This window comes from Drosophila elegans, unplaced genomic scaffold (assembly GCF_018152505.1).
Source record: "Drosophila elegans isolate 14027-0461.03 unplaced genomic scaffold, ASM1815250v1 contig_814, whole genome shotgun sequence".
Lineage (NCBI taxonomy): Eukaryota > Metazoa > Arthropoda > Insecta > Diptera > Drosophilidae > Drosophila > Drosophila elegans.
The window spans coordinates 19,310,876-19,332,365 of NW_024546167.1; the positions used below are offsets into that span (position 1 = coordinate 19,310,876).

The window sequence follows — 21,490 nt, forward strand, 5'->3', positions numbered from 1 at the left end:
ATAAAATGTGTTATTTCTATCGGTGCAAAAATATACATGATCTTTAAAAGCAATCTTTATAGTGATTGAATATAAACAACTTTACATTCCGCTGACAATAAATATAAGAAATATGTAAAAAAAAATTTTTTTTGGCAACTATAAAGAAATATGTAAAATAATTTTTTTTTTTTTGAGAAAACAGATACTTTATCCATTAAGTCATTGCAAAAAAACCGACAGTACACTTAACATTTTTTTAATTAAGATTCCCAAGCAATACAGACATAAAATTAAAAAAATAGATTAAACTCCAGGACAATTATTTAAACCGAGCTGTAGGTACTACTCACATTAGTACACAGAACGGCTGGCACTTCCACTGGTGGCCCTCCGCCTTCTTAGCGGCCCTCGATCGCCTTCTTTTATTTTTTTTTTGGTCGTCTTCAATGCTTTTCCATTTATAATTCTCATGCCTCGCTGCAATGCATTTTCACCCCTCCGGAGCGGAGTTCGCTTACGCTCGTTCTGTGTCTTTTTTAATTTGGTTCACAAAATACCTCGCGTTGTTGTTGAAATTCTTTGGCAATCGACCGCTCTCGTTCCCTCTCGCTCTACGTCTGCCGTATGCCCGTCTCTGTCGCACCCGGCTTTTGTCTGGCCTTTGCTGCTCGATTTTTGACAGGTGGTGGAGTTTTGTATTCAATTTCTTTTGGGCTCGGGACTTGAAGCGTCTTGCAGCGACTTTTGCTCTTGGGTTCGGTTTGGTTTGGGTTTGGGTTTGGGTTTGAGTTTGAGTTTTTTTTTTCGGTCTGTATTTTTGCCTATTCATAAAAATTGAAAATGAGCTCAGACAGCAGCAGGAGCAAAGGAGCAAAGCAGCAAAGGAGCAGACAAAAGATTGCCAGACATATGGAGAGTTTGGCTGTAAGGATGCTGTCTGTGTGTAGATGAGAATGCTTCAGTTCAATGCACTTTATGAAATTAGTTTTGCGTTTTGGTACTAATTGGATTCTCTTCTCTCTTTTCTGCTCGGTTTCTTTTCCAGGATGCGGCTGCTGTAGGAGGAGGACGAGACCAGACGAGATCATAAGCCAGAAGAGTAGCAATGTCCCAGCAAGTGTTCTCGGCGCATCCAGCGCTGGCGGTGGAGCAGCTGCAGCTGGCGGAACAGGAGGAGCACCAAACGAGTAGTAATCATCACCAGCAGCAGCGATCGAGCAGGCGGCATGCCAAGGCCACACCCAAAAAGTTCACCCTGAGCAGAAGCTGTGCGGGATCGGGAACGCTGAGCGGCATCCACCAGCAGCCAGCCACGCCAGCCAATAGTTCATCATCAGCCCAACCTGCCATCAGTTCGGAGTCCAGGAAAACCCTGCCCGTGCGAACAAACTATGCGGCAGTGGATGACGATGATGACATCGAATGCGAGGATGTGGATGAGGTGAACTTTGGCCAGCGTGAAAAGCAGGACAAGCAGGAGAAGGAGACTCGGCAAACAACCAAAGACTGTGGCATTGATGAAACGGATCATGTGCAGCAGCGACACAAACACACAACAACGACATCAACGACAAGTAGGCTTCATCACCAAGATGTAGGCGGAGGAGGAGGAGGAGGAGGTGGTGGTGGTGACCAGAGTGACTTGAGCAGCGTGATCAGTTCGCCATCGGTTAGCACAGTATCCTCGCCCCTTTCCACGCCCACTCGGCTGCCGCAGGCATTGCAGCAGCAGCTCCACTGTTGCCCGAAATCCAAAGGTGTGGAATCCCGGGCGAGAACATTACCGCAGCTGAATCAGCATCCGCACAGGCACCATCAGCAGCAGCAGCACCATCATCACCACCATCATCATCATCTCACGGCAGCGGGCTGTGCGGGTGGAGGAGGTGGATCCTCTGGCGGGGCAACTGGATCATCTGGATCATCCTCCTGCAAAGCCAAGAAGCTCGATCCCCGACTGAATCCCTCGCCCTATCGCCAGCTATTGCCCATCGCCCTGTGCCTGCTCTCCTTTGCAACCGTCTTTGCCACACTAATAGTTTACATGGACACGACAGGTGAGTCCTCTTCTCTTCTATGGTATACATATCCTGTCCAGTGTTTACTTATTTAAATTTGATATCTTTGGCATATGTCATCTGGTTTGGGTTGCGTTTTAACCAAATACAATATTTTTTTCCAACCGGATGTAGGCTGTGTTTGCCTTGCCTGAAGATCCGTTTCTCTCTGTATTTTTTTTTTTTTGTATTGTATTGTCTTTTTTGGAAAGGTTGTCCTTTCCCCATAATGGGCACACTTTTAAGATTAGTTTATGCTTCTTCTAAAACTGGCCAGCAGCAGCGCATCTTTTGTCATAGATCGCTGCGTTTTTTTTTGTTTCCACTCTCTGTGGAGTTTATTTAAGGTCTGCATTTTTTATTTTTGCCAATATCTTTTTGGCGTGGGCGCAGTGGCGCTTCCTGTCGACAATCGCTTGGCAACAGGGCAATATCGCAGCTGTCGCTGCTGTTTGCTTTGCCTTCGCTGTTGCTGTTGTTGTTGCTGTTGTCATTGCCCCAAAACGTTGCCATCATCAATGAGGCAGCCCAGACACGTGCTGCGTGGTGGAGCCTCCGCTTCAAAGACAACCGCCTCCAACGTCAGAGGAATATCTAATTGCCATTGTAGAAGTACTATACTTTGCCATCGTTTGAGGAGCCATTATGGCTGGTTGACTGACTGGAAAGAGTTTAAATAGGTGTTTGGTAACAAGAGAGAAATTATTGTGGGTTCTTTCAAGGAATTCTAATGAATCTTACTATTATCATAGTAAAACCATACCCTAAAGTTTGTTCCCTCCCAATCCTTTTTAAAAACTAAATTGTTATTTTGTAAAATTACTATAATGCTCATATTAAGGAGTAGAGTATTATTATGTGTAGGAGTAGACAATAAAATAGAACTTTAAAGTTCTTAAACAAAAAAATATATTACCAAAAAAAGAAAGAAAAATTTTGTTCTGGTGAAATAGGTAAATTCATTTAATTCTTGTAAATGCACGTTCCTTAGTTATTGATAAGTTTTATAGAACATGGTTTACTTAGCCATCCGATAAGAAAAGAATTTTGCAAATATTTAATCACATAAAGATATCTAAAGAGTGCCATGATAAGCTGTTGATTTGCAAGAAAATTTCTGGGTTCGCAAGCTCTATCTCTTTCGTTTCAAACAAAGCCTTCCCTTGAATGATCCGCATCGTAAACCTTGTGACTTGTCTAGATCCGAACGAGAACGATGACGCACTTAGTTAGCTTGGCCATCTATCCACATTATTGTCCAGATCGCGGACAGCTGTCGGATGGGGCAATTTCTTTTAATTCGCTAAAATATTTTGTTGTCGCCGAGACGACCAAATTACAGAAGTACAGCCCGCCGAATGCCTGTGTGTAAATTTTCGTTGCGAACTCGTCGTCGCTGGTCTAGTACGAAAAGTACAAAATAAATTTGCTTAATTCGTATTGCCTGTGGCGCTCGCTTGCTCAATGAAAGCGGAAAGTATTTTACCAGCGAAATTGTTTTGCATATGATGTGAGCTCGCTCGCTGACGATGGATGATCGTCAACGCTGGCGCCGGGTATTATTGGATGATTCATATATACCCATCAGAGTGACTAAGGGCTACTAAGAGTAAACACCCCAGACCAGAGTCCAAAAAATCAATGTCAGTCCATTGTTGTTGCAGCTGTAAAAATCCACAACATCCACTTCTAAAGAAGAGGCATTTTAAAATTCCACTCGGGTGTTGGCAATTTTCGCTTTGACGTTGACTGTTTGCTTCCTTTTGGCACATTGACTTCTTCCGTAGCGCCAACTTCTTCCTTCCTCTTTTTTTTCTCTCACTCGGTGTCTGAAGAATTTTATGCAAATGTTGTAGGGAATTGAATTTTAACAGCGCCATTTGCCAGCTGATTGAACAAGATTTGCATTTGTATTAACAACACCGTTTTTGGGATTTGCCATAAAGTTCACACCTAATATATTTCAGTTTTTTCTTTAAAGAAATAGTTAAGGTTTTTTTTTAGACTATATGAATACAAATATTTATTGTTTACAGTTTATGAGTCTGCTTATCAAATATCAAACTTGTTACTATATTTCATATTTTATAAATATAAATAAATATAAATATAAATAAATTTTATTACGCACATATCAAAATTGATATTAAATTCATGGCTTGAATCTGTCATTTTTCCCCCTTGTGGTTAATTGCCATTAAAAACTGTATAAAATATCAAAATTGTTATTGAATTTCGAATTTTATTTATTTATGCATACAATTTTTCGATTGATTCCAGATTCCACACTTTTGATTCGGTGTATAAATCAAAATTGTTATTGAATTCATGGCTTGACTCTGTCACTTTTTGTGGCTTCCCCCTTGTGGTTTATTGCCATTAAAAGCTGTATAAAATCGAAATGATGATTGCTGCTGATTTCTTGCTATAAATTTGTAATTTCATGCACTCAGTTAAGTTCTCATAAAGGGTTATAATTCAACATCTTATTGGCTGTAATATCCGATTCCTTTTGTTTTTCGTCGCCACGTCGACTAGACTTGGCTGGTTTTTCATTTTAATTCGATTCGAATGGGTTCGACGAAGGTCTGCTGATATTTCCAAGTTGGGCGTGTCACTTGTCGACTGAAGTTGCTGCTGCTGGACAGCTCCATTTTTATGGCTCATTGATGGCTCTATTAGGTTTATACGAGCAAACGACGGATTCATAAACAAAAATAATCATAAATTAGGCATTCCTTCTTCTGCTCATTCTTATTTTGAATACAAATTGGACACGTTCCGTGCGCAGGAACAAAGGTTGAGGTTGAGAAGTTTCAAGCTTTGTGCGCTCGGTTGAAAATTTCTTCAAATCATGCACTTGACAGAACCAAAGTCAAACCGAAATGCGCTTATTAAAGTGACAAATTTTTTTTATGGATTTTTCGGTTTATTTTTTTTTTTGGAATGTGTGTCGTTGGAGGTAGCCAAAAATTCCCAAAGCTGATAAACCTCTGATCATGACTTTTCAGAACCCAAATACCATTTTTTCTGCTTGCCTACGCTCTTTTTGTTACAAATTTAACCTCGACCGCTTTTTGTTTCCATTTCTTCGGCACTTCTGTAATTCTCATGGCTATGATAGTGGTGATGATGATGATGATGGTCCCCCACAATCCAATCCCTAGATTTGTTGTAACAGTCACGTTCCAGTTTTGATTGTTGCAATGACCCAAGCACTTTTGCGTTTTTCTCTGGGGAGAGATTCGGAATCGTAAATTGCATTTGATGTTTGGCGGCATTTTTTAAGAATGTGGTGATCCTTTCGCTGGGAAAATCTAACTAAGAAAGGTATAAAAAAATTCTAGTAATCACAAGAGTAAGAGGTAATTATAGAGCTACAAATAAAATTACCATAATTATAAGGCCTGTATGTTTTTCCACTTGGAAAGTTAGGCAATGATTTTGCATAAAAACAACCATTAGATTAATTTAAATAAATTGAGTGGCAATTATCCCAAGTATAAACTAGTAGTTTAGTTTATTTACCAGAGCATGGTTTTAACATTATAATTGGTTTTCATAATCTTTGGCGTTTTAATTAATTTTTTCTTTAATTATATGTTATTTGGTTTAAATATTAATTTAAGTCTTAGTCTGATTTAAAATTAATCTATTTGACTTCTTTTAAGACAGCGAGGTTATTGAACTTTGACTTAACTGCTGGTATTTACCATTTAAACGTTTCTCGATATGTTTGCTATTTGCCAAACTGGATGAAAAAATCATTTATTGTTAAGAACTGGTTCTACCAATATAGCAAGAAGTATAATTTATTTATAGCACATTCCATCAACATATTTCCACTTAAATTGAATGTATAACACATGTCGATGTTCAATAAAATGAATTTTCTATACGCATGTACTATACGTATTCCACCCTCGGATTGCATTGATTTGTGCCATAATCCAAGCATAGCCTACTTATCGACGCCATGTGATTACTTAGTCATCGATTAGCTGGCTTTCACTGTTTCACCGTTCACTCTTTTATTTTTTTTTTAACTGATTGGTTGGTAACTGGTAACGACTGTTGCCATCTTCACACGCCACATGCCGCGCCTTTTGGGCGACGTTGCCGCATTTCACTTGTTGTTGTTGCTATTATTGTTGACATGGCTCGTGGCTCGTGACCAAAAAGGGGGAGGCACCATATATATATATATGGTGCAGATGGCCAGGTGCAGTGTCATTAGTCTCACCTTTGACAGTAGTCGGTAGCCGAAAAAAAAAAAAACGAAGACGACCACAACAAGTATCTTAAAGCGTATTACCCCATTTGTGTGGCTTATTAACAAGAAAGTAGAAAGTGTTGTGTTATTCATAAACTTATATTCTATTACCCATCTATGTTTTAATATATATTTTTTTTGTATAAAGAGAAATTATATTTTTTTTTTGTAATTGTCTACTTGCTTACAAAATATAACACAAAAGTAATGCAGCGATTATATTTATGTATTGCCTAAAAAGTACTTCTCTTTTATCTCTGTGCATTTTCATCATGTTTGCCTTTCCGTATCAAACACGCCCCCAAAGGTCAAAACATTAATCATGTTAAGAAGGCATTATCTTCACACTTGCGGTGATTACACGATGTCGTCGTCGTCACTGTCGTCTGGCCTTCATTGGTGACAATTTGCAAATTGCAAGCTTAATTGAAATTTACAACTTGAACTCTATTGCATAGGGACACAACACTACATACCACTAATGACTTAATTCCCGTTAAGCACGCAGCCAGTTTATAGGGAGGTTACAAAGAGCGGAGGAGTCTTGACAAGCCCCTCTTGGCTCTTACTGCTTCTAAGCAGTTTTAACTACTGTAGACCTAGACTTTTATTCTGCATAAACAAAAGATTATATAAGTAGCTCATACCTGAATTTTTCATATAACTTACTACTAAATTATTATTAAATTATAAATACTAAAAATAAATTTGAATAAGTGATTATGGACTTTGCTAGTAGTGAAAAAATATAATGTAAATATACTACGTTAAGTATACGAATACTAAAATTTGCGTAGGTATTTTTTCTGCGTGTAAGTAGTAACTTTACCTCTTAGCAACCAAATATAATAGAATAGCTCTATCATTTCGTGGCTACACTTAAAATTTGTAATATTTTTGCTTTAAATAGATGTTTATTGATTTTGTTAGTATTTAAACTAACTGATGTATATATAATAGACTTAGTATACAAATACTAGAATTTGTGTAGGTATTTTTTCTGTGTGCAAGTAGTAACCTCCCCTACTTGCCACCGGATGTCGTTCAGTTCAGGGCCCCCCTACTCCCACTGTCGGCTTAGTTTGGCTTGTGATTCATAATTTTCGTGTGCAGTTGCCAACATTGTTGCATGGCCTGGCCCCCAAGCCGGTGAAATGGCTGGCGAGAAAATCCACCCCCGCAGAGAGAAGTCGTTGTAGTCGTCTGGACTGCGGTTCGTCGATGTGGTGCAAGTGGTACTATGGCGCGTTCGTGTGGCTCCGGCCGAGATGATCATCATCAGAGAACGGCTCCGTCAAATGCGCAGCGAGTGCTCAATTTGAAAAGCAAAGCTCAAATGGCATTATCACAGCATGCGCCACACAGCGACTTCTACTTATTTTTTTTCTTTTTTTTTTTTCTTTTTTGTATAGTGGCAAGGCACACCCGCATGTGGGTTTCGGATTTTGCAACCCTCTCTGCACTGCCATTGCAATTGCGCAATTTCTTAGGCGTCGTGTGGGTTCTCCTTGGGAAATTGCCCAGCGCGCGATAAGGTTAATACTACGGAGAACAACAACTGCCCTGTGCCTGCCTGCCTGCTTTATCGGGATTTCGTTGAAAGATATTTCAATCAGGGTTGATAAATGGCCAAGGGAACGTTTAACACATTAAAACGGGGTCATTTATTATGTTAAAGGTTTCTTGGCACGTCTCAATTGGGGTCATATATCATATTGAGTGCTTGGCTGTCATGTATCAGTTCCTAATTGGAAGAAGTTATTGGATCTTGTGCGTATACATTTATGGTCAACACCTTACTTGCTTTTATATTTTATAAATTAAGTTTTTTAACTCTATAGACTTAAGTATTTTCTATCGTTTTAGGGTTTTATACCTTTTTTTGTTGTTGTTTTTAAACTAATTTTTTTTTTTCAAGCGGTTCAGCATTTTTGCCCTCTATTTTTTCCTTAACCCTCATTTCTCCACACTAAATGCACTTCACACCTGATCACGTGATGCAGAAGTTTGCCTCCGCATTGGCCTTTTTGCATTTGGCCACAGTTAAATGGGCTTTGCAGGCGGTGATTAAGATCCGACCCACTTAGATTAGGCCCACTACTCACTCCCGCCACGAACTCATTTTGCTAAATAAATCAGCACTTGCGTTGCTTATTTTGCTTTGTTACCACATGCAAGACATGTACTATATACTATATGTAGGCACATTCGTCGTTATCAACATGGAAACAGGCCATTTTGAATAGCGCCAAACAAGCAATTACAACCAGGCAGACAAGAGGCAGAAATCGTTGCACAAATCAATAACTGAACTACTAGGCAAAATACTAGCAATAGGACATGCGGAACATTATTTCCAGGGCGGGCACGCAATCCAGTTCCCGATTTTTAGGCCGTTTGGATATTACCCAACAAGGGTAACATTGCGCGACGACAGCCACGTCGCAGTGCCCTCAAATAAAAAAAAAACAAGAACAAACAAACTACAGCGATAAAGTTTTTGGTACTTTTATAGACATACACTTTACAGAAAAATTAGTTAAGTTTTTAGGGGCCAGCAATAACTTAAATTTATGATGTTTATCGAAATCATTGAATGTTTACAATCAGTTAATACTGCTTTTAAATTCAATACAAATTGTTGGTTTTTTAAAATATCTTTTATATTCTTTTCCTTACAAAATTATCTTTTCAATAATTTGGTTATTATTTCAGGCTGTTGATTGTTTATTTTTAATTTGTTCAAGTTGTTCTGTGTATTTTGTTGCAAAACATTTTAGACCCAAAAAATTAAATAAAAAACCCTTAATATTTTCTTTTACTTATTTGTTTACTATTTCATGTTTTTGTTTCTTTCTGTCAAAATAATAAGATTAAATTTTAAAATTCCTAGTGTACTTTTCTTTTAAAATAAACTTTTGCCCGCAATTGTTACTTGTGCATTTCTCCCTCTCCCCCTTTCCCTGTGTTTTTATTTGCCTGCCCTGCCCGCCTTTGTTGAATTATTGAATAGGGCGTGCAGTGGCAGGGCAAAGTCGTCCCTCATTCGCTGCTACCCCTGAATAATCTGAATAAACCGCCGCCTCAGGACGAACGACTGTGAACTCGACTTAAAGTTTGCCCGCCGCTTAACCGCAATTAAACGATTCCTTTTGGGTAATGTCCGCTGCCATTGAATATAATTTTCGGGCTCGGGTCTGTTGGCTCTGCCCTGTCATTTGTCTTGCCCACCCTGAAAAAAACTGAAAACCGACAACGACGACGACGACCCCTTGTGCAAATTAGAAATGTCAGCTTTTGACACCGAAATTGCTGCGCCCGAGGGCAGATTTCTTTTTCCCCACATTCCATTTCATTCTTTTCATTTTCATTTTTCGGTTTTTATATATAGTATTTATATCGGATTTACATGTGTTCGCATTTAACAGTTTAAGGCGGTTTTTATTGCACAGCTGTCGGTTAATATAAGATCATTATTGGAGGTGGGTTGTTTTCTATACTGGTAGACAAATGATCAAATAATTCATTTAACTTCTAATCGTTTGGTGTAATGCGAGATCTTACATCAATCGGCTATCAGGTTTCCACAACTAATGGCCGCATAAATTTCCCCCAACTGGGCACTTTCCCTACCACGATCAGTTTTTTTTTTGTTTTGTTGCCTTAATTAGTGCAAGTTTTCACTTGGCCTTTTAGGAAATTACAGAAAAATGTCGCCTCTTTGTTTCAGCTAAATTATAGTAGTTGTCTAAATGGCCAGAAAACTGTTTTTGCTGTCTATCTTGTCTCTATATATGCATTATAATAAACTTTATGGCCATTTTGCGACCGAAACATAAAAGTTTGTCGCCTCAAAATTTGCATGGCACATTTACGTTGAATAGCCAACGGAAAACAAAAAAAAAATATATATAAAAATATATTTGTATAACGACTTGGTTTTTGGGTGAGGCGAACGGCTAGCCCATTTGTCTGTCGAAACGGAGCGAAAAATAATGACGTATAAGTAGCCGAAACGGATGATCAATTGTTGTCAAAAGTTTTCAGTTCATAATTTAAATTTGGCAAAATTTTACAAAAATGTTACAATAAATAACCAGAAGCTTACGTTAAACTATGAAGACAGTCTACGGTTTTATTTTCCCTTTGTTTATAAGAAAATTTATGAGTCAAATTATTTTGCTTTTTTTAAAATCTTCTTTTGTATTATTGAAAGTACTTTTTATTATTGATTTTCTAAATGAAAATTAATTTGTGAATTTATTTTATTTTGTTTACAATCTTGTTAGGAATATACTATTGATTTGCCAAACATTATATTACCCAATTTTTTTACTTAACAAACTTTGAAATTTTTGCCAAAAAACCCTGTGAATTTGGTCATAAAACCTTGGCCTTTTCGGCTACCTGTGCCAAACAAGTAAGACGGCTTAAAGCGCTCTTTAGCTGCCACAAATTGCTGCAAGTACATTTGATATATTTTAATTTCTTTTGGCTTTTACGATTTGTTTCGCCGGAGGCCAGGTTAAAGCGAAATGAAACAAAAAGTGGAAATTGGCACAAGGAAAGTGTGAAAAGCAAATAAAACCCAAGTCTGTATGAATGTATGTATGACTGTGTGTGGAGTGTGGCAACTAAAAACAAAACTACGGCAAATCGTTGGCTTTTTGTTGCTAAGGTTTTATGGACAGGTTGGGCCGACTTTGAAATGACTCAAGTGGTTGGGTGGAGGCCCGGGGGAAAATCGGTTTTACTGGTGACGGGGGAGGGGGGTGGAGGGGATGATGGGGTCATGTGCTAAATATCAAAGGCCGTGCGCTCATTATACTTTATGTGCCGGCACAACGGCCAAAAACCGATGCCAAGTCGAGCCGCTTTTGTTTTTCAAGGCGAGGTCACCGTAGCTGCCAGGTGGCTGTTTCCTCCACTCGACCTTCGGCAGGGTCTCCTACTTCTCTATTTCTCACCTCCAGACCTGCATAATTTATGCCAAACTGACATGGCATTTTGCCCAAAATTTGGCTAAATACTTTATGGCTCTGGAAATTAGAGTAAAATTGTATGAAACCATTCCCTAAGAAGAAGAAGATATCCTTTATATACAAATACTACACCTTTGGCATTCAAAGGCTATTTCTTTGGAATTTTTAAACTGCATTGAGTTCACTTAAATTATTTAGAACATTTTTAGAAAAATTTTCATAGACATTAATAACAACTGACCTTCATAATTTATTTCTGACTGACTGGTATTTTGCCTAAAATTTAGTTAATACTTTTTACTCTAGATTTCAAGAAGTATTATCGGAAACCAATTTTTAAGAGGTTTTTGTAAATTTTTGTGTAACAGCTTTTAGTACACTTTTAAAGACATTACTGACTGAAACTTAGAGGCCTAAAAATATCTATAAAACATATTTCAAAAGTTGCGATTACCTTAAGATCTCCAACTCAGCAGTGCGCTCTTGAAGCGCACTCATTTTGCCAATGCAAATGTGGTCAATGCGCTCCAATTGGCAGCGAAGCGTGGCAGAGTTTCAGCCACACACGCCATGCGTCCAGTGGTGCAACAAGTTTTAATTAAAACCAATTACCGCCACCATATAAAAACCGAACAACCAACTTGCAACTTGCAACTGATCTATTCGATTTTTCTCTATGTTTGTTGCAGAGATTCGCCATCAACAGTTTCGGCTGAATATGTCGCGCGACTACGAGCTGAATGGGGTGGCACAAGACGATCCCGCACTCATTGCATTCCTGCGCCAGATTCACATGGGCAAGTACCTGGGCAAGGCGTCGCCCAAGGTCGCGGCAGCGGTGGCCACAGTGGGCGTGGGTCCTCCACCGCCGCAGCTGCCCCCAATTCCTTCCCCGCCTCATCGTTTGGCAGCGGGAACGGAAGCGGTAACAGCAGCGGCAGTGGAGCCGATCAGCTGGCCCACTATGTGGCCGATCTGGTGGGCGGCAAGATGAACGGAGCGGTGATCCAGTCGCTGAGCGGTCCGCTGGCCCATCTGATCACGGCGCCCTGGCTGAGTGAGCAGCTCAACTGGATGGGCGTGCTGGTGGAGCCGGAGCCGCGTTGGTACTTCACACTGAGGAAGCAGAACGCCCAGCGGGCGCGCATGCAGGTGGTGCATGCCTGCGTCTCGCCCAATACCTATCCCAAAGAGGTGAGTTTTTATCAGTACAAAATCAGTAAAAAATTAAGTTTTTAATGCATAAAATCAAAGAAAACCATTAAATGCATACCCTAGGTGAAGCTAACTACTCTTCTAGTAAACCACTAGGGTTTAGAAATTATTAAAATAGGTGTGTGTAAAAGTATGCATTTTCAAATTCATTAAAGAAAAAAAAAAACATTCATAAAATAAATTTTATAAGAAGTGCTACAAAAATAACTAGGATTTTGAAATTAGTAAAGTAAAGGTGCCTAAAAGTATTTAGAAAAAAATGGAAAGACATACTTTCTAACTCTGGAAATCAAAATACAATTTTGCATACTTTTAGACGTATTTATAAGTGATTTTAAAACCGGAGTAATTATTTTAGACCCTTTTCAAAGTGATTTCACAACCCTAGAGATTTCTGTGGCACACTCATTATATGTGTTTAATGCAGATGCAAATTAACTTCCCATTACTGTCATAAAAACCAAGCTTTATCAAAGACTAATTTCGGCTCGCTTTCTTTTACAGATTACCATACACAACGAGGATGTGCGCATCAATAGTCTGCACGACGAGGAGACCTCGTGGTTTAATTCGCGTGTCAAATGCTTTCCGCTCTACACAATCATGCTGGCATGTGAGCGCACCGAATACGATCTGCTCAGTCTGGGCGTACAGGGGCATGAGCTGGAGGTAAGTGACTTTCATGATTTTTCCATTATGCTAAACACTTTCACTAAATGCTTAACACTTTTGCCTTGCAGATCTTGCAGACGCTGCCCTTCGACAAAGTGAAAATCGATGTGATATCGATACATTTGCTCGAGGATCACGAGGACGTGCATGACTATGTGCTGGACATCACCAGATTTCTGGCGGGCAAGTCGTACAAGCTGCAGCGCAAAATCGGGCGGAACTACTTCTACCAGCGGCTCAATGCCAGTGCCAGTCGCACGCGCAAGAAAGATATTCTGCTGCTAAAGACGCCCTAGGATCGAATACTACGAGGATCCACTGGGAAATATATTCCCCTAACGACATCGAAGTGAAGACAAGCGAGAATAAAAGTAGCTACTGAAAAGAAATCAACAAAACACTACGCAGCGAAGCGAGAGATTAACACAAACTCTCAAAACTGAACTCTATGTTATAATGATAATTATTACTATACACATACGCTACACTAACGATATCGTTTATATATATACTGTATACCGATTATGATATATTGTACGAGTAGTATCTTAGTTTTTGTAAAACTCAAAACTCCTTTTCCCTCCCCCTTTCCCCTTCCAACAAAAAAAAAACACAAACAAACATATAAATCACCTTTATGTTATTATTTCCATTTATTTTTTGTCGAAATTGTTTTTTTTTGTGTGCGTGTACACAGAACAATATTGTGTTAAATACTAAACACAAATTACTATATACATATATGCATATAACGTATTATGATTTGCTATAAGCTATGCTAAATGAATGTTAATCTAAGAGAGAGAAAGCAAACGCCCGCCCGCCCATTTTCGATGTATAAATTAAATTGCAAGGGGCGCGGCAAGGAGAAATTATTGTAACTGTTCTGCTACTAGAATAAGGTCGGCTATCTCCTACAAACTATCCAACTATCTATCTATGCAAGTTTATGTTATATCGAATGCTTTATCTAGTAATCAATAAGTAAACAAGGCCTAACGTAAATTATTGTTTAAAATGGCGCCTCGAAACAGCAGCGCAAAACTAAATACAACAAATATTTAAATTATATTAAATTATTGAACCAAACCAAGCACATCCATACGCATACACATACACATACCCATACACACCACACCATTGTACACACACTAGCGCAAGCGAATAAATATATAGAAAAACTCATTTGCAAAATCTGCTTTCAACTCATCTCATACTCATAGTTACAACATAAGCGAATCATTTAAATTAAAGATCGAAAGAATCAGAATCTAGTAAAAACGAGGCAGCATTCAAAAAAACGTATATTACGAAAAGCAATTACGAAAAATACCCCAGAAACACACACACTACTATACACTCATGCACATTTTATGTACTACAATGTACTAGTGAATAAACAAAGTAAATAAATGTATATGTAGCGCAACGAAATTAAATGTAAAACCACTCGTATTTCAATTACATTTTAGTAATTATGATGTATTATTATTTTTTATGTGCACGCTCAGCTAAAAATCGGTGACAGTTGTTGCAAGTGCCGCGAACTCGTTGCACCTCGCCCCCTCCCAAAACAAAATAAAAAATACTTACACACTTTAAGCCAGAAACAGATATTAAATTGAGAAACGAACCGAACCGAACCGAGCCGAGTAGAGAATCAGAATCAGTGCCTTCGACTTAGACTTGAAACGAAAACCAAAATCTAAGCATTACTCAATATTGAAACGTTGTACATAGAGAAAGAGAAAGCATTGAGCAGCAACCGTCACTAGAAAAGAACATTTGTTGTTACCATTTGCCGTCTGTTAAACTTGCCTTATATCGATGATGCGACGACGCGAAGGTGATGATGCCCACACACTGTCTTCACACTCAGTTACCACACACTCAAATCCGTCACAACAATATAGAACTGCAGAAGAAACTCAAAAAACTCGACTAAATCACAAAAAAAAAAAACACATCACCTTAGTTCTAAGTACAGTGCTAATTTCTGTTTTTTTAAGCCTAATTCTAATTAATTAGTTGTATCTTGTGTAAATTAGCGTTTAAACCAAATTTTAAGTAGGCTATTATTATGATAACCATCTGATTTGGCCTTGTCCATAGCACAGACACACACATACACACCCCGCATTGCATCACAACACACCCACAAAAAAAAAAAAGAAAACGAAGCAAAAGGCTAACTCATGCTAAGCTCGACATCGAAACTAGAAATTGTATTTACAGCGAGCATAAAACTAAGGAAACAAAATTTATAGTTAATACATCAAAAATAAAGAATCAAAAGCTTATGAAATTTCATTGACTTTTGTTTTTGTCCACCCATTGTCCATCCATCCATTGCTTTTAGTTCACTCGTTTTTGAAACATACCAAGAACTATATATCTATGGCATAAATCGAAATTGTTTATCTTATGAAATTGACTTGAAAACTGTTGAGATGAGACAGTGACACGAGTACATATTCTAAACTACATTCAGAACTAACTGAAAAAACTGAATGAAAATACTTATGGAAATTTTGAATGCAACTTTGCCGCCACTTATTATAGTTAGATACTTGCTAACAAATTGAAAAGAAAAGGCCTGCAAAACTATGACAAAATAAACCACTATGAATACCAACAAAATTTACACGAATTCGATGAATGAAATAAATAAAGATTTACATGAAATGTAAGAGTTAAAAATGATTTTTATTGATGGTAATGATTTTGGGGTGCTTTTGAAATTCATCATCTTACAAATTGTTTACTGTTGTCAATGGTTTTTTAGTTTCTGTTTAAATGTTTTAAGAATACTATACATCGCGATCATTTTATGTTGCTTGAAATTTTATTTGTCGTATTATTTTAACCAAGGAATTTCTTTGCAATTATGAATGGTTTCTTTCTTTAAAGTTTAAACTGACCGAGCCGCAAAGTATGCAGTACTTTATTTCAGCCCTTTTTTATTGCCTACATTCCTGGCGGCCATTCAAAATGGCTTCTCGTACCGTGAATAATAATGGCCGCCGCCCGTTGGCAGTTTTTCAAAGCGCCGCATGCCATTGGCAACCTGTTGCTAAGCAGCACTAGCGCAGTAGCCCCTTCTGCCAGCCCAAAGTGCAAAGCTCAACGCTTAGCCCATCGTGTGCCGAGCCATAATCCCTCGATTCAGGCGGAAACAGAACTCATTAAAGCGGCATTAGCGTGCAGCTCGCTTTTTAGTTTCTCTAGCATTTCTAGCAGGGTGATTAAATTAATTTTTGCTAAGCCAACTGCTACGCCTTGGCATGTGCATGTGCATGGGTCATTGTCTAGGTTTTTGTGGAATGGGGAGGATGGTCTTCCAGTGGTAAGTGTTCTCCGGGTGCCGCCTACGTCGGCAACAAACTGTTGCGGCCAAGGAGCTTTTCCAATTTTCCGCTTTTCCGCTTGAGAAGAACTTAATGCAGCGCAGGCGCCGCTCTGACACACTAACACACTAATACACAGATGACAAAGGACAGGCGCAGTGGGTGTATTATGCCTCGAATCCTTTTCTCTCGTCTCCACGAAAGTGAAAGCTGCGACTTTCAAACTGTTGCGTCAAGAATTCGGGGCAAAATCAATATCCATAAAGTTTGGCCAGCGCAAACAGCTGTCAACCTACGTCAAATGGTTTATATTGTTGGGGTTGTGGGCGGTATCTGGGCAGCCAGGCCATTGTTGTTGCTCCAGGACAGCTTTCGGTGGAGTTAAACCCTCCGATTCCACGGGGGTAATTTGATTAGATACCCTACACTATAGGGAGTTTATTTTTTTTTTTAGTTTGTTGGTTTTAATTACAATTTAAAGTTAAATGTCATTTAATGTTAATTAATCAATCGAATTTCAGCATAATTAATATTTAAACGAATTTACATTAATAAATAGTTTGCCGAATTGCGTTTTATAGTCATAATAAATAATATAAAGTTAAAGATATATAATTTATAAAATGACAACCTTCTTAAAAACATTAGTTTTTTAAATAAGCCTGACTCGTAACAGATTTTTACTTTAAATGTGGTAAGCTAGTAGCTCTAGTAAGTTCTAGAGTACTTAAATTTCGGTCGCATCTGTATGCCAACACGAAAGCAGGGCCGAAACCAAAAGCTTGCCGAGCTTTAACTTTATGATGCGTGTGTGCCTAACCTACAGCACACACACTCAGACACACACTTACACAGCGAAATGCGTAGGAATTTTGGACAGCTTCGGCTGCGTAAGAGTGTGTGTGGCTGTGTGGGTTAGGGCATACTGTACAGTACATACTGGCAGCCTGGCTGGTTGGAAAACGCCGAGCGAAAGTGCCGTGCCTCGAGAGCGAGGCGACTGCGAATGGCGCTTCAGTAGGACAGGCAGTCCTTCGGCTGACGGTCAACGCGAGCGAAAAGCCAGAAAAGAGCAGCCAGCAAAGGACTAGGGCAGCACGGAAAAAATAAAAGAAAATAATATACAGTGTAAGGAGGCGTTAGTCTTTGTTATCATATTAAATAACATTTTTCCAAACAATTCAAAACAAAAAACAAACCAAACAAACCAAGAAAAAATATGGCGAGCAAAAAAGCTCTATCTTATTTTTGTGGCTAAAATAACCGAGAAACGAAAATTTGACACTGAACTTCATCAAACGTGAGCATGTGTGTGTGTGAAGTGCGGCCGTGTGTGTGTGTGTGTGAGTTTGTGAAGAACATTTTAAGTGACAGCCCAGAAGTATGCTACACAAATTATCAGCCAGCCATATGCTATAAATGTTTTTTTTTGCCAGCCAACAACCAGCTATTTTCAATGCTTTTCCTTGCTTTTCCTTGCTTTTCCATGCATTTCCACCATTTCCCTTGGTCCTTGCTATGCTATTTCTGTTTTTCGTGTTTTGTGCACGCGCCCACAATTAAGCAAAGACCAAAAACAAAGGCCTATTTTGGAGAGCGTGTGGTTTTGCCAACCTTATTGCGTAGTTAAATGCCCAGAAACGCATCCGCTCTCTCTTTCATTTTAGCCCACATTTTTAGGCCTGCTTTTTTCATGTTTTTCTTGTGTGCCCACGAAATTGAAACATGTGGGCCAATATCAACAGCAAACAGCAACAGCAGCGAGGCGGCAATTAGACGCCAAATGTATTGCCCGCAAATAATCGCACGTCATCCGTGCGCCTGCGAACACCTGCAAACTGAAATCCACCCACACATTGCCACACTCAAAACACACACAAAACACACACACAGAACACCCATAACACCCACACAATCACATTATAGCCGGTGCTCTTGGAAGCTCGCTCTCTCTATTTCTGTTTTCCTTTCCTTTTTTTTTTTTTTTGTTATTTGTTGGCCCAAACTCTCTTTGAACGTCTTCGAATACTTGGTTTCTGGCTTTCGGCTTCAGGCTGCTGTCGTCAGTCGCTGGCGTTGTTTGCGTCAAAAAGAAGTGCCTGTTCGAACATTAACTATATACATTTATATACTCTGTAAAGTACATACCAGACAATTAATCAAAATCTCTACGATCTAGGAGCAACTTAATTAACTGGAGAGGGCAGCAACGGCAGGAAACGGCATAAAACTAATATAAAAACGTACAATATAAAACCATCGTACAACAATTTGCATGTCTTCGTTCGTTTGCGCTGAATATGAAGTAAACAAATACATGAGCCACGCCATAAATGTCAAACTGAGGTAAGTCACAGGCTATTTGCATCCACCATTAGTCGGTTAGTTTGTGTGCAGTGAGCAGTATGTGTGGGCTATATAGGGTTACCAACTAAGTGATTTGACCTTTTGGCAACAGGTGCGCGCATACAATTTCTCGACTGCCATCGTTTGCCCTGAAATGTAGGCAACGGAAAGTGGAAAATGGGATTGCAAATGGGAGTGATTGCAATTAATGGCGCGTGCCTCTTGATTGCTAAATTCCTCGATGGGGGCCAATTCTAAATATTTAATTAAACGGTGACTCTAGGGTATTGATTAGACGTCAAACACAAGTACCAGCAAAATCCATCGATTACAGAATAAAAAAGATAAACTATTAATGGTGCAGAAAATAATCATTATCAGTTTTAGGTATCAATATATTTTTATAACGGATAGTAAATCGTTTAAGAAGTTGCATTAAGAAGCATTAACCAAATTTTGTATTAAATTTTAATATTATTATTAATCACAATGAAAAATATAATACATAATAAAACAATGAAATAGTATCTTTAAATTTGTTACGGAGAATAATTCCAGATACCTTTTTCCGGCTAGTAAATCGATTAAGTAAATAGGAATCAATTTAAATGTCATGAATGCATATACTATACATTTGATGTGGCAAAAAATAATAATAAAACTTATCTTTTGTTTATTTAACGTATCATTAAATATAGATTAGCAGTACATGTATAAACAATATTTTGTTTACGACGAACTCGTAAAATACGTATACGTAATATTTTGCAGCAGAATTTTTGTATACATCTAAAATGAGAATAGCCAAGTGTACTTTTACCCATTACCCATTTATTTTAATTATATTTTTAGGTAATTTTTTAAGAGTATGGACAAGTTTTGTATTATAGTATTTTTGTATAGATAAAATATGAATATGAAATTACTTTTCATTGCATTAAGATTTTTTAACACTAAAATTAATAAATTAATAATTATTTGGTAGAGCTAAATGCACAAATTACCTGTTTATTTGCAATATATTTGTAATTGCTTACATGCATATAGAATAAACAAAACAAGCATAAATAGTTTCACAGCTATATATGGATTAACAGCTAGATACCATATTGATGTCAAAGTTATATATGGATTATCATGCTTTAGAAAAGACCCTAGCTTATCGCGCTTTATGATTACCGTGCAATCCCTTGTACGACTTTGTTTGTTCAGGGATTCAATGCATCACCACCACTAGTTGTTGTTGTTGTGTTGTTGTAGTTGTTATGGTCCTCAGGGGGCAGGACATGTGACTCGATTGTATTTTGAGCATGGATATCTAAGTTGGCGTTTCCATAGTCGTCATTCTCGGAACAGGACTCGCAGGACTCGCTAAATGACGACTCATTCATCAACAATGGCGACCTGCTGGGCGTGGGCTTTGTGCCGACTTCATTGCGATTGATTGAATGCTGTTGACATGGCCGGTGGCCAATGGCCAATGGCATATGCAGCCTTATGCGGGGGTGTGAAGAATAAAAGACGAGGTCGGCACAGCCACAAGTGCGTTAAATTTAGCCCGAACCGGACTTTAGCCATAAATGTCAGACAAAAGCCAGCTGGTTGATTAAGATTTGCGTCAACAAACGGAAGCTTACGGAGGCACACTTTTATGTATCAAAAATATAGATTCGCGTAAACATAAATAAGTCGGCCCATAAAATTGGCCATTCATAACAGCTCGCATACAAAAACCATCCTAAAAGCTGAACTTACGACGCCACTTTAGTTTTGATACTAAACCAAAGCACAAATTCATATTCGGTTCAGATACCCAGGAGCCTATATGAATATAACATTATATTTTGATGGCTCCCACAAACAAAGTCTAGCAATTGCACAAATATTTTGACACAGGCCTCCGAACAAATAAGCAAACAAGTTTCCGTTCTGTTGGCATAACAAAGATTGATGATGGGCGCTAAAGTGAATTAAATTGGCTTTAACTTTGCCCAGAATATTAAATTTTCACTCTGATTTTGGGCCACCGTTCTTAGGGGGATATATTTAAAATTAAAATTGACTATGAATCTTTCACAAGATTGACAATTATTGGACTTTGGGAACTTTATCAAACTTTTATTGGGGGCACAAAATAAACATTTAGCTTGGTATTGACTAATTTATTTTTAGACAGTTCGATTGTCTATTTTTACCAAAAAAGTACCTTAGTTTTTGAACATTCTAAATTTTTAAGAAACTTTTAATCGTTACAATTTAGATATATGCTAAACAGAGAAAACGAGAAAAAGTTTTAGGGGCAAACGCATTTTTAATTTTAAAACTCTGATTTCTCTGAGTAAATGTCTTACCTAAATTGTGATAAAATGTTCTTCGTTCACAAAAGACTTCTCCTTCTTTTCCAATAAATTTCAACCGCAAAACCACCACAGCTCATTATGAGCTACGTTAATAATAACAAGAAATTATTTAATAAATTAAATCAGCAATTGAAATCTATTTATATCTCTTTTAATTGCAAATGAGCCCCATCCGCAGCTGGAGGCACCCATCAAAGGAAACGCAGATTAGCTCTACCTTTTTATATATATATATATATAAATACATTAGCGTAGG

The 21,490-nt window shown here is 38.2% G+C and overlaps 2 protein-coding genes across 2 annotated transcripts in view; both read left to right on the forward strand.

Annotated features, from left to right (window-relative positions):
* The window catches only part of LOC108147966 (protein Star), a 31,652-nt gene extending 16,166 nt beyond the window's left edge, over positions 1–15,486 (forward strand). Inside the window, 5 exon segments of the mRNA XM_017274763.2 lie at positions 1,028–2,039; positions 11,984–12,159; positions 12,162–12,488; positions 13,014–13,178; positions 13,250–15,486. Of these exon segments, the coding sequence (XP_017130252.2) occupies positions 1,088–2,039; positions 11,984–12,159; positions 12,162–12,488; positions 13,014–13,178; positions 13,250–13,477 (1,848 nt within the window). The 5' untranslated portion in view covers positions 1,028–1,087 and the 3' untranslated portion in view covers positions 13,478–15,486.
* Positions 15,487–17,538: 2,052 nt separating this feature from the next.
* LOC108134961 (receptor-type tyrosine-protein phosphatase N2) overlaps positions 17,539–21,490 on the forward strand; it is a 64,576-nt gene continuing 60,624 nt past the window's right edge. The window contains exons 1-2 of the mRNA XM_041710543.1: positions 17,539–17,656; positions 18,708–18,874. The gene's annotated coding sequence lies outside the window, so the exon portion shown is untranslated. The remainder of the gene's footprint in view (positions 17,657–18,707; positions 18,875–21,490) is intronic.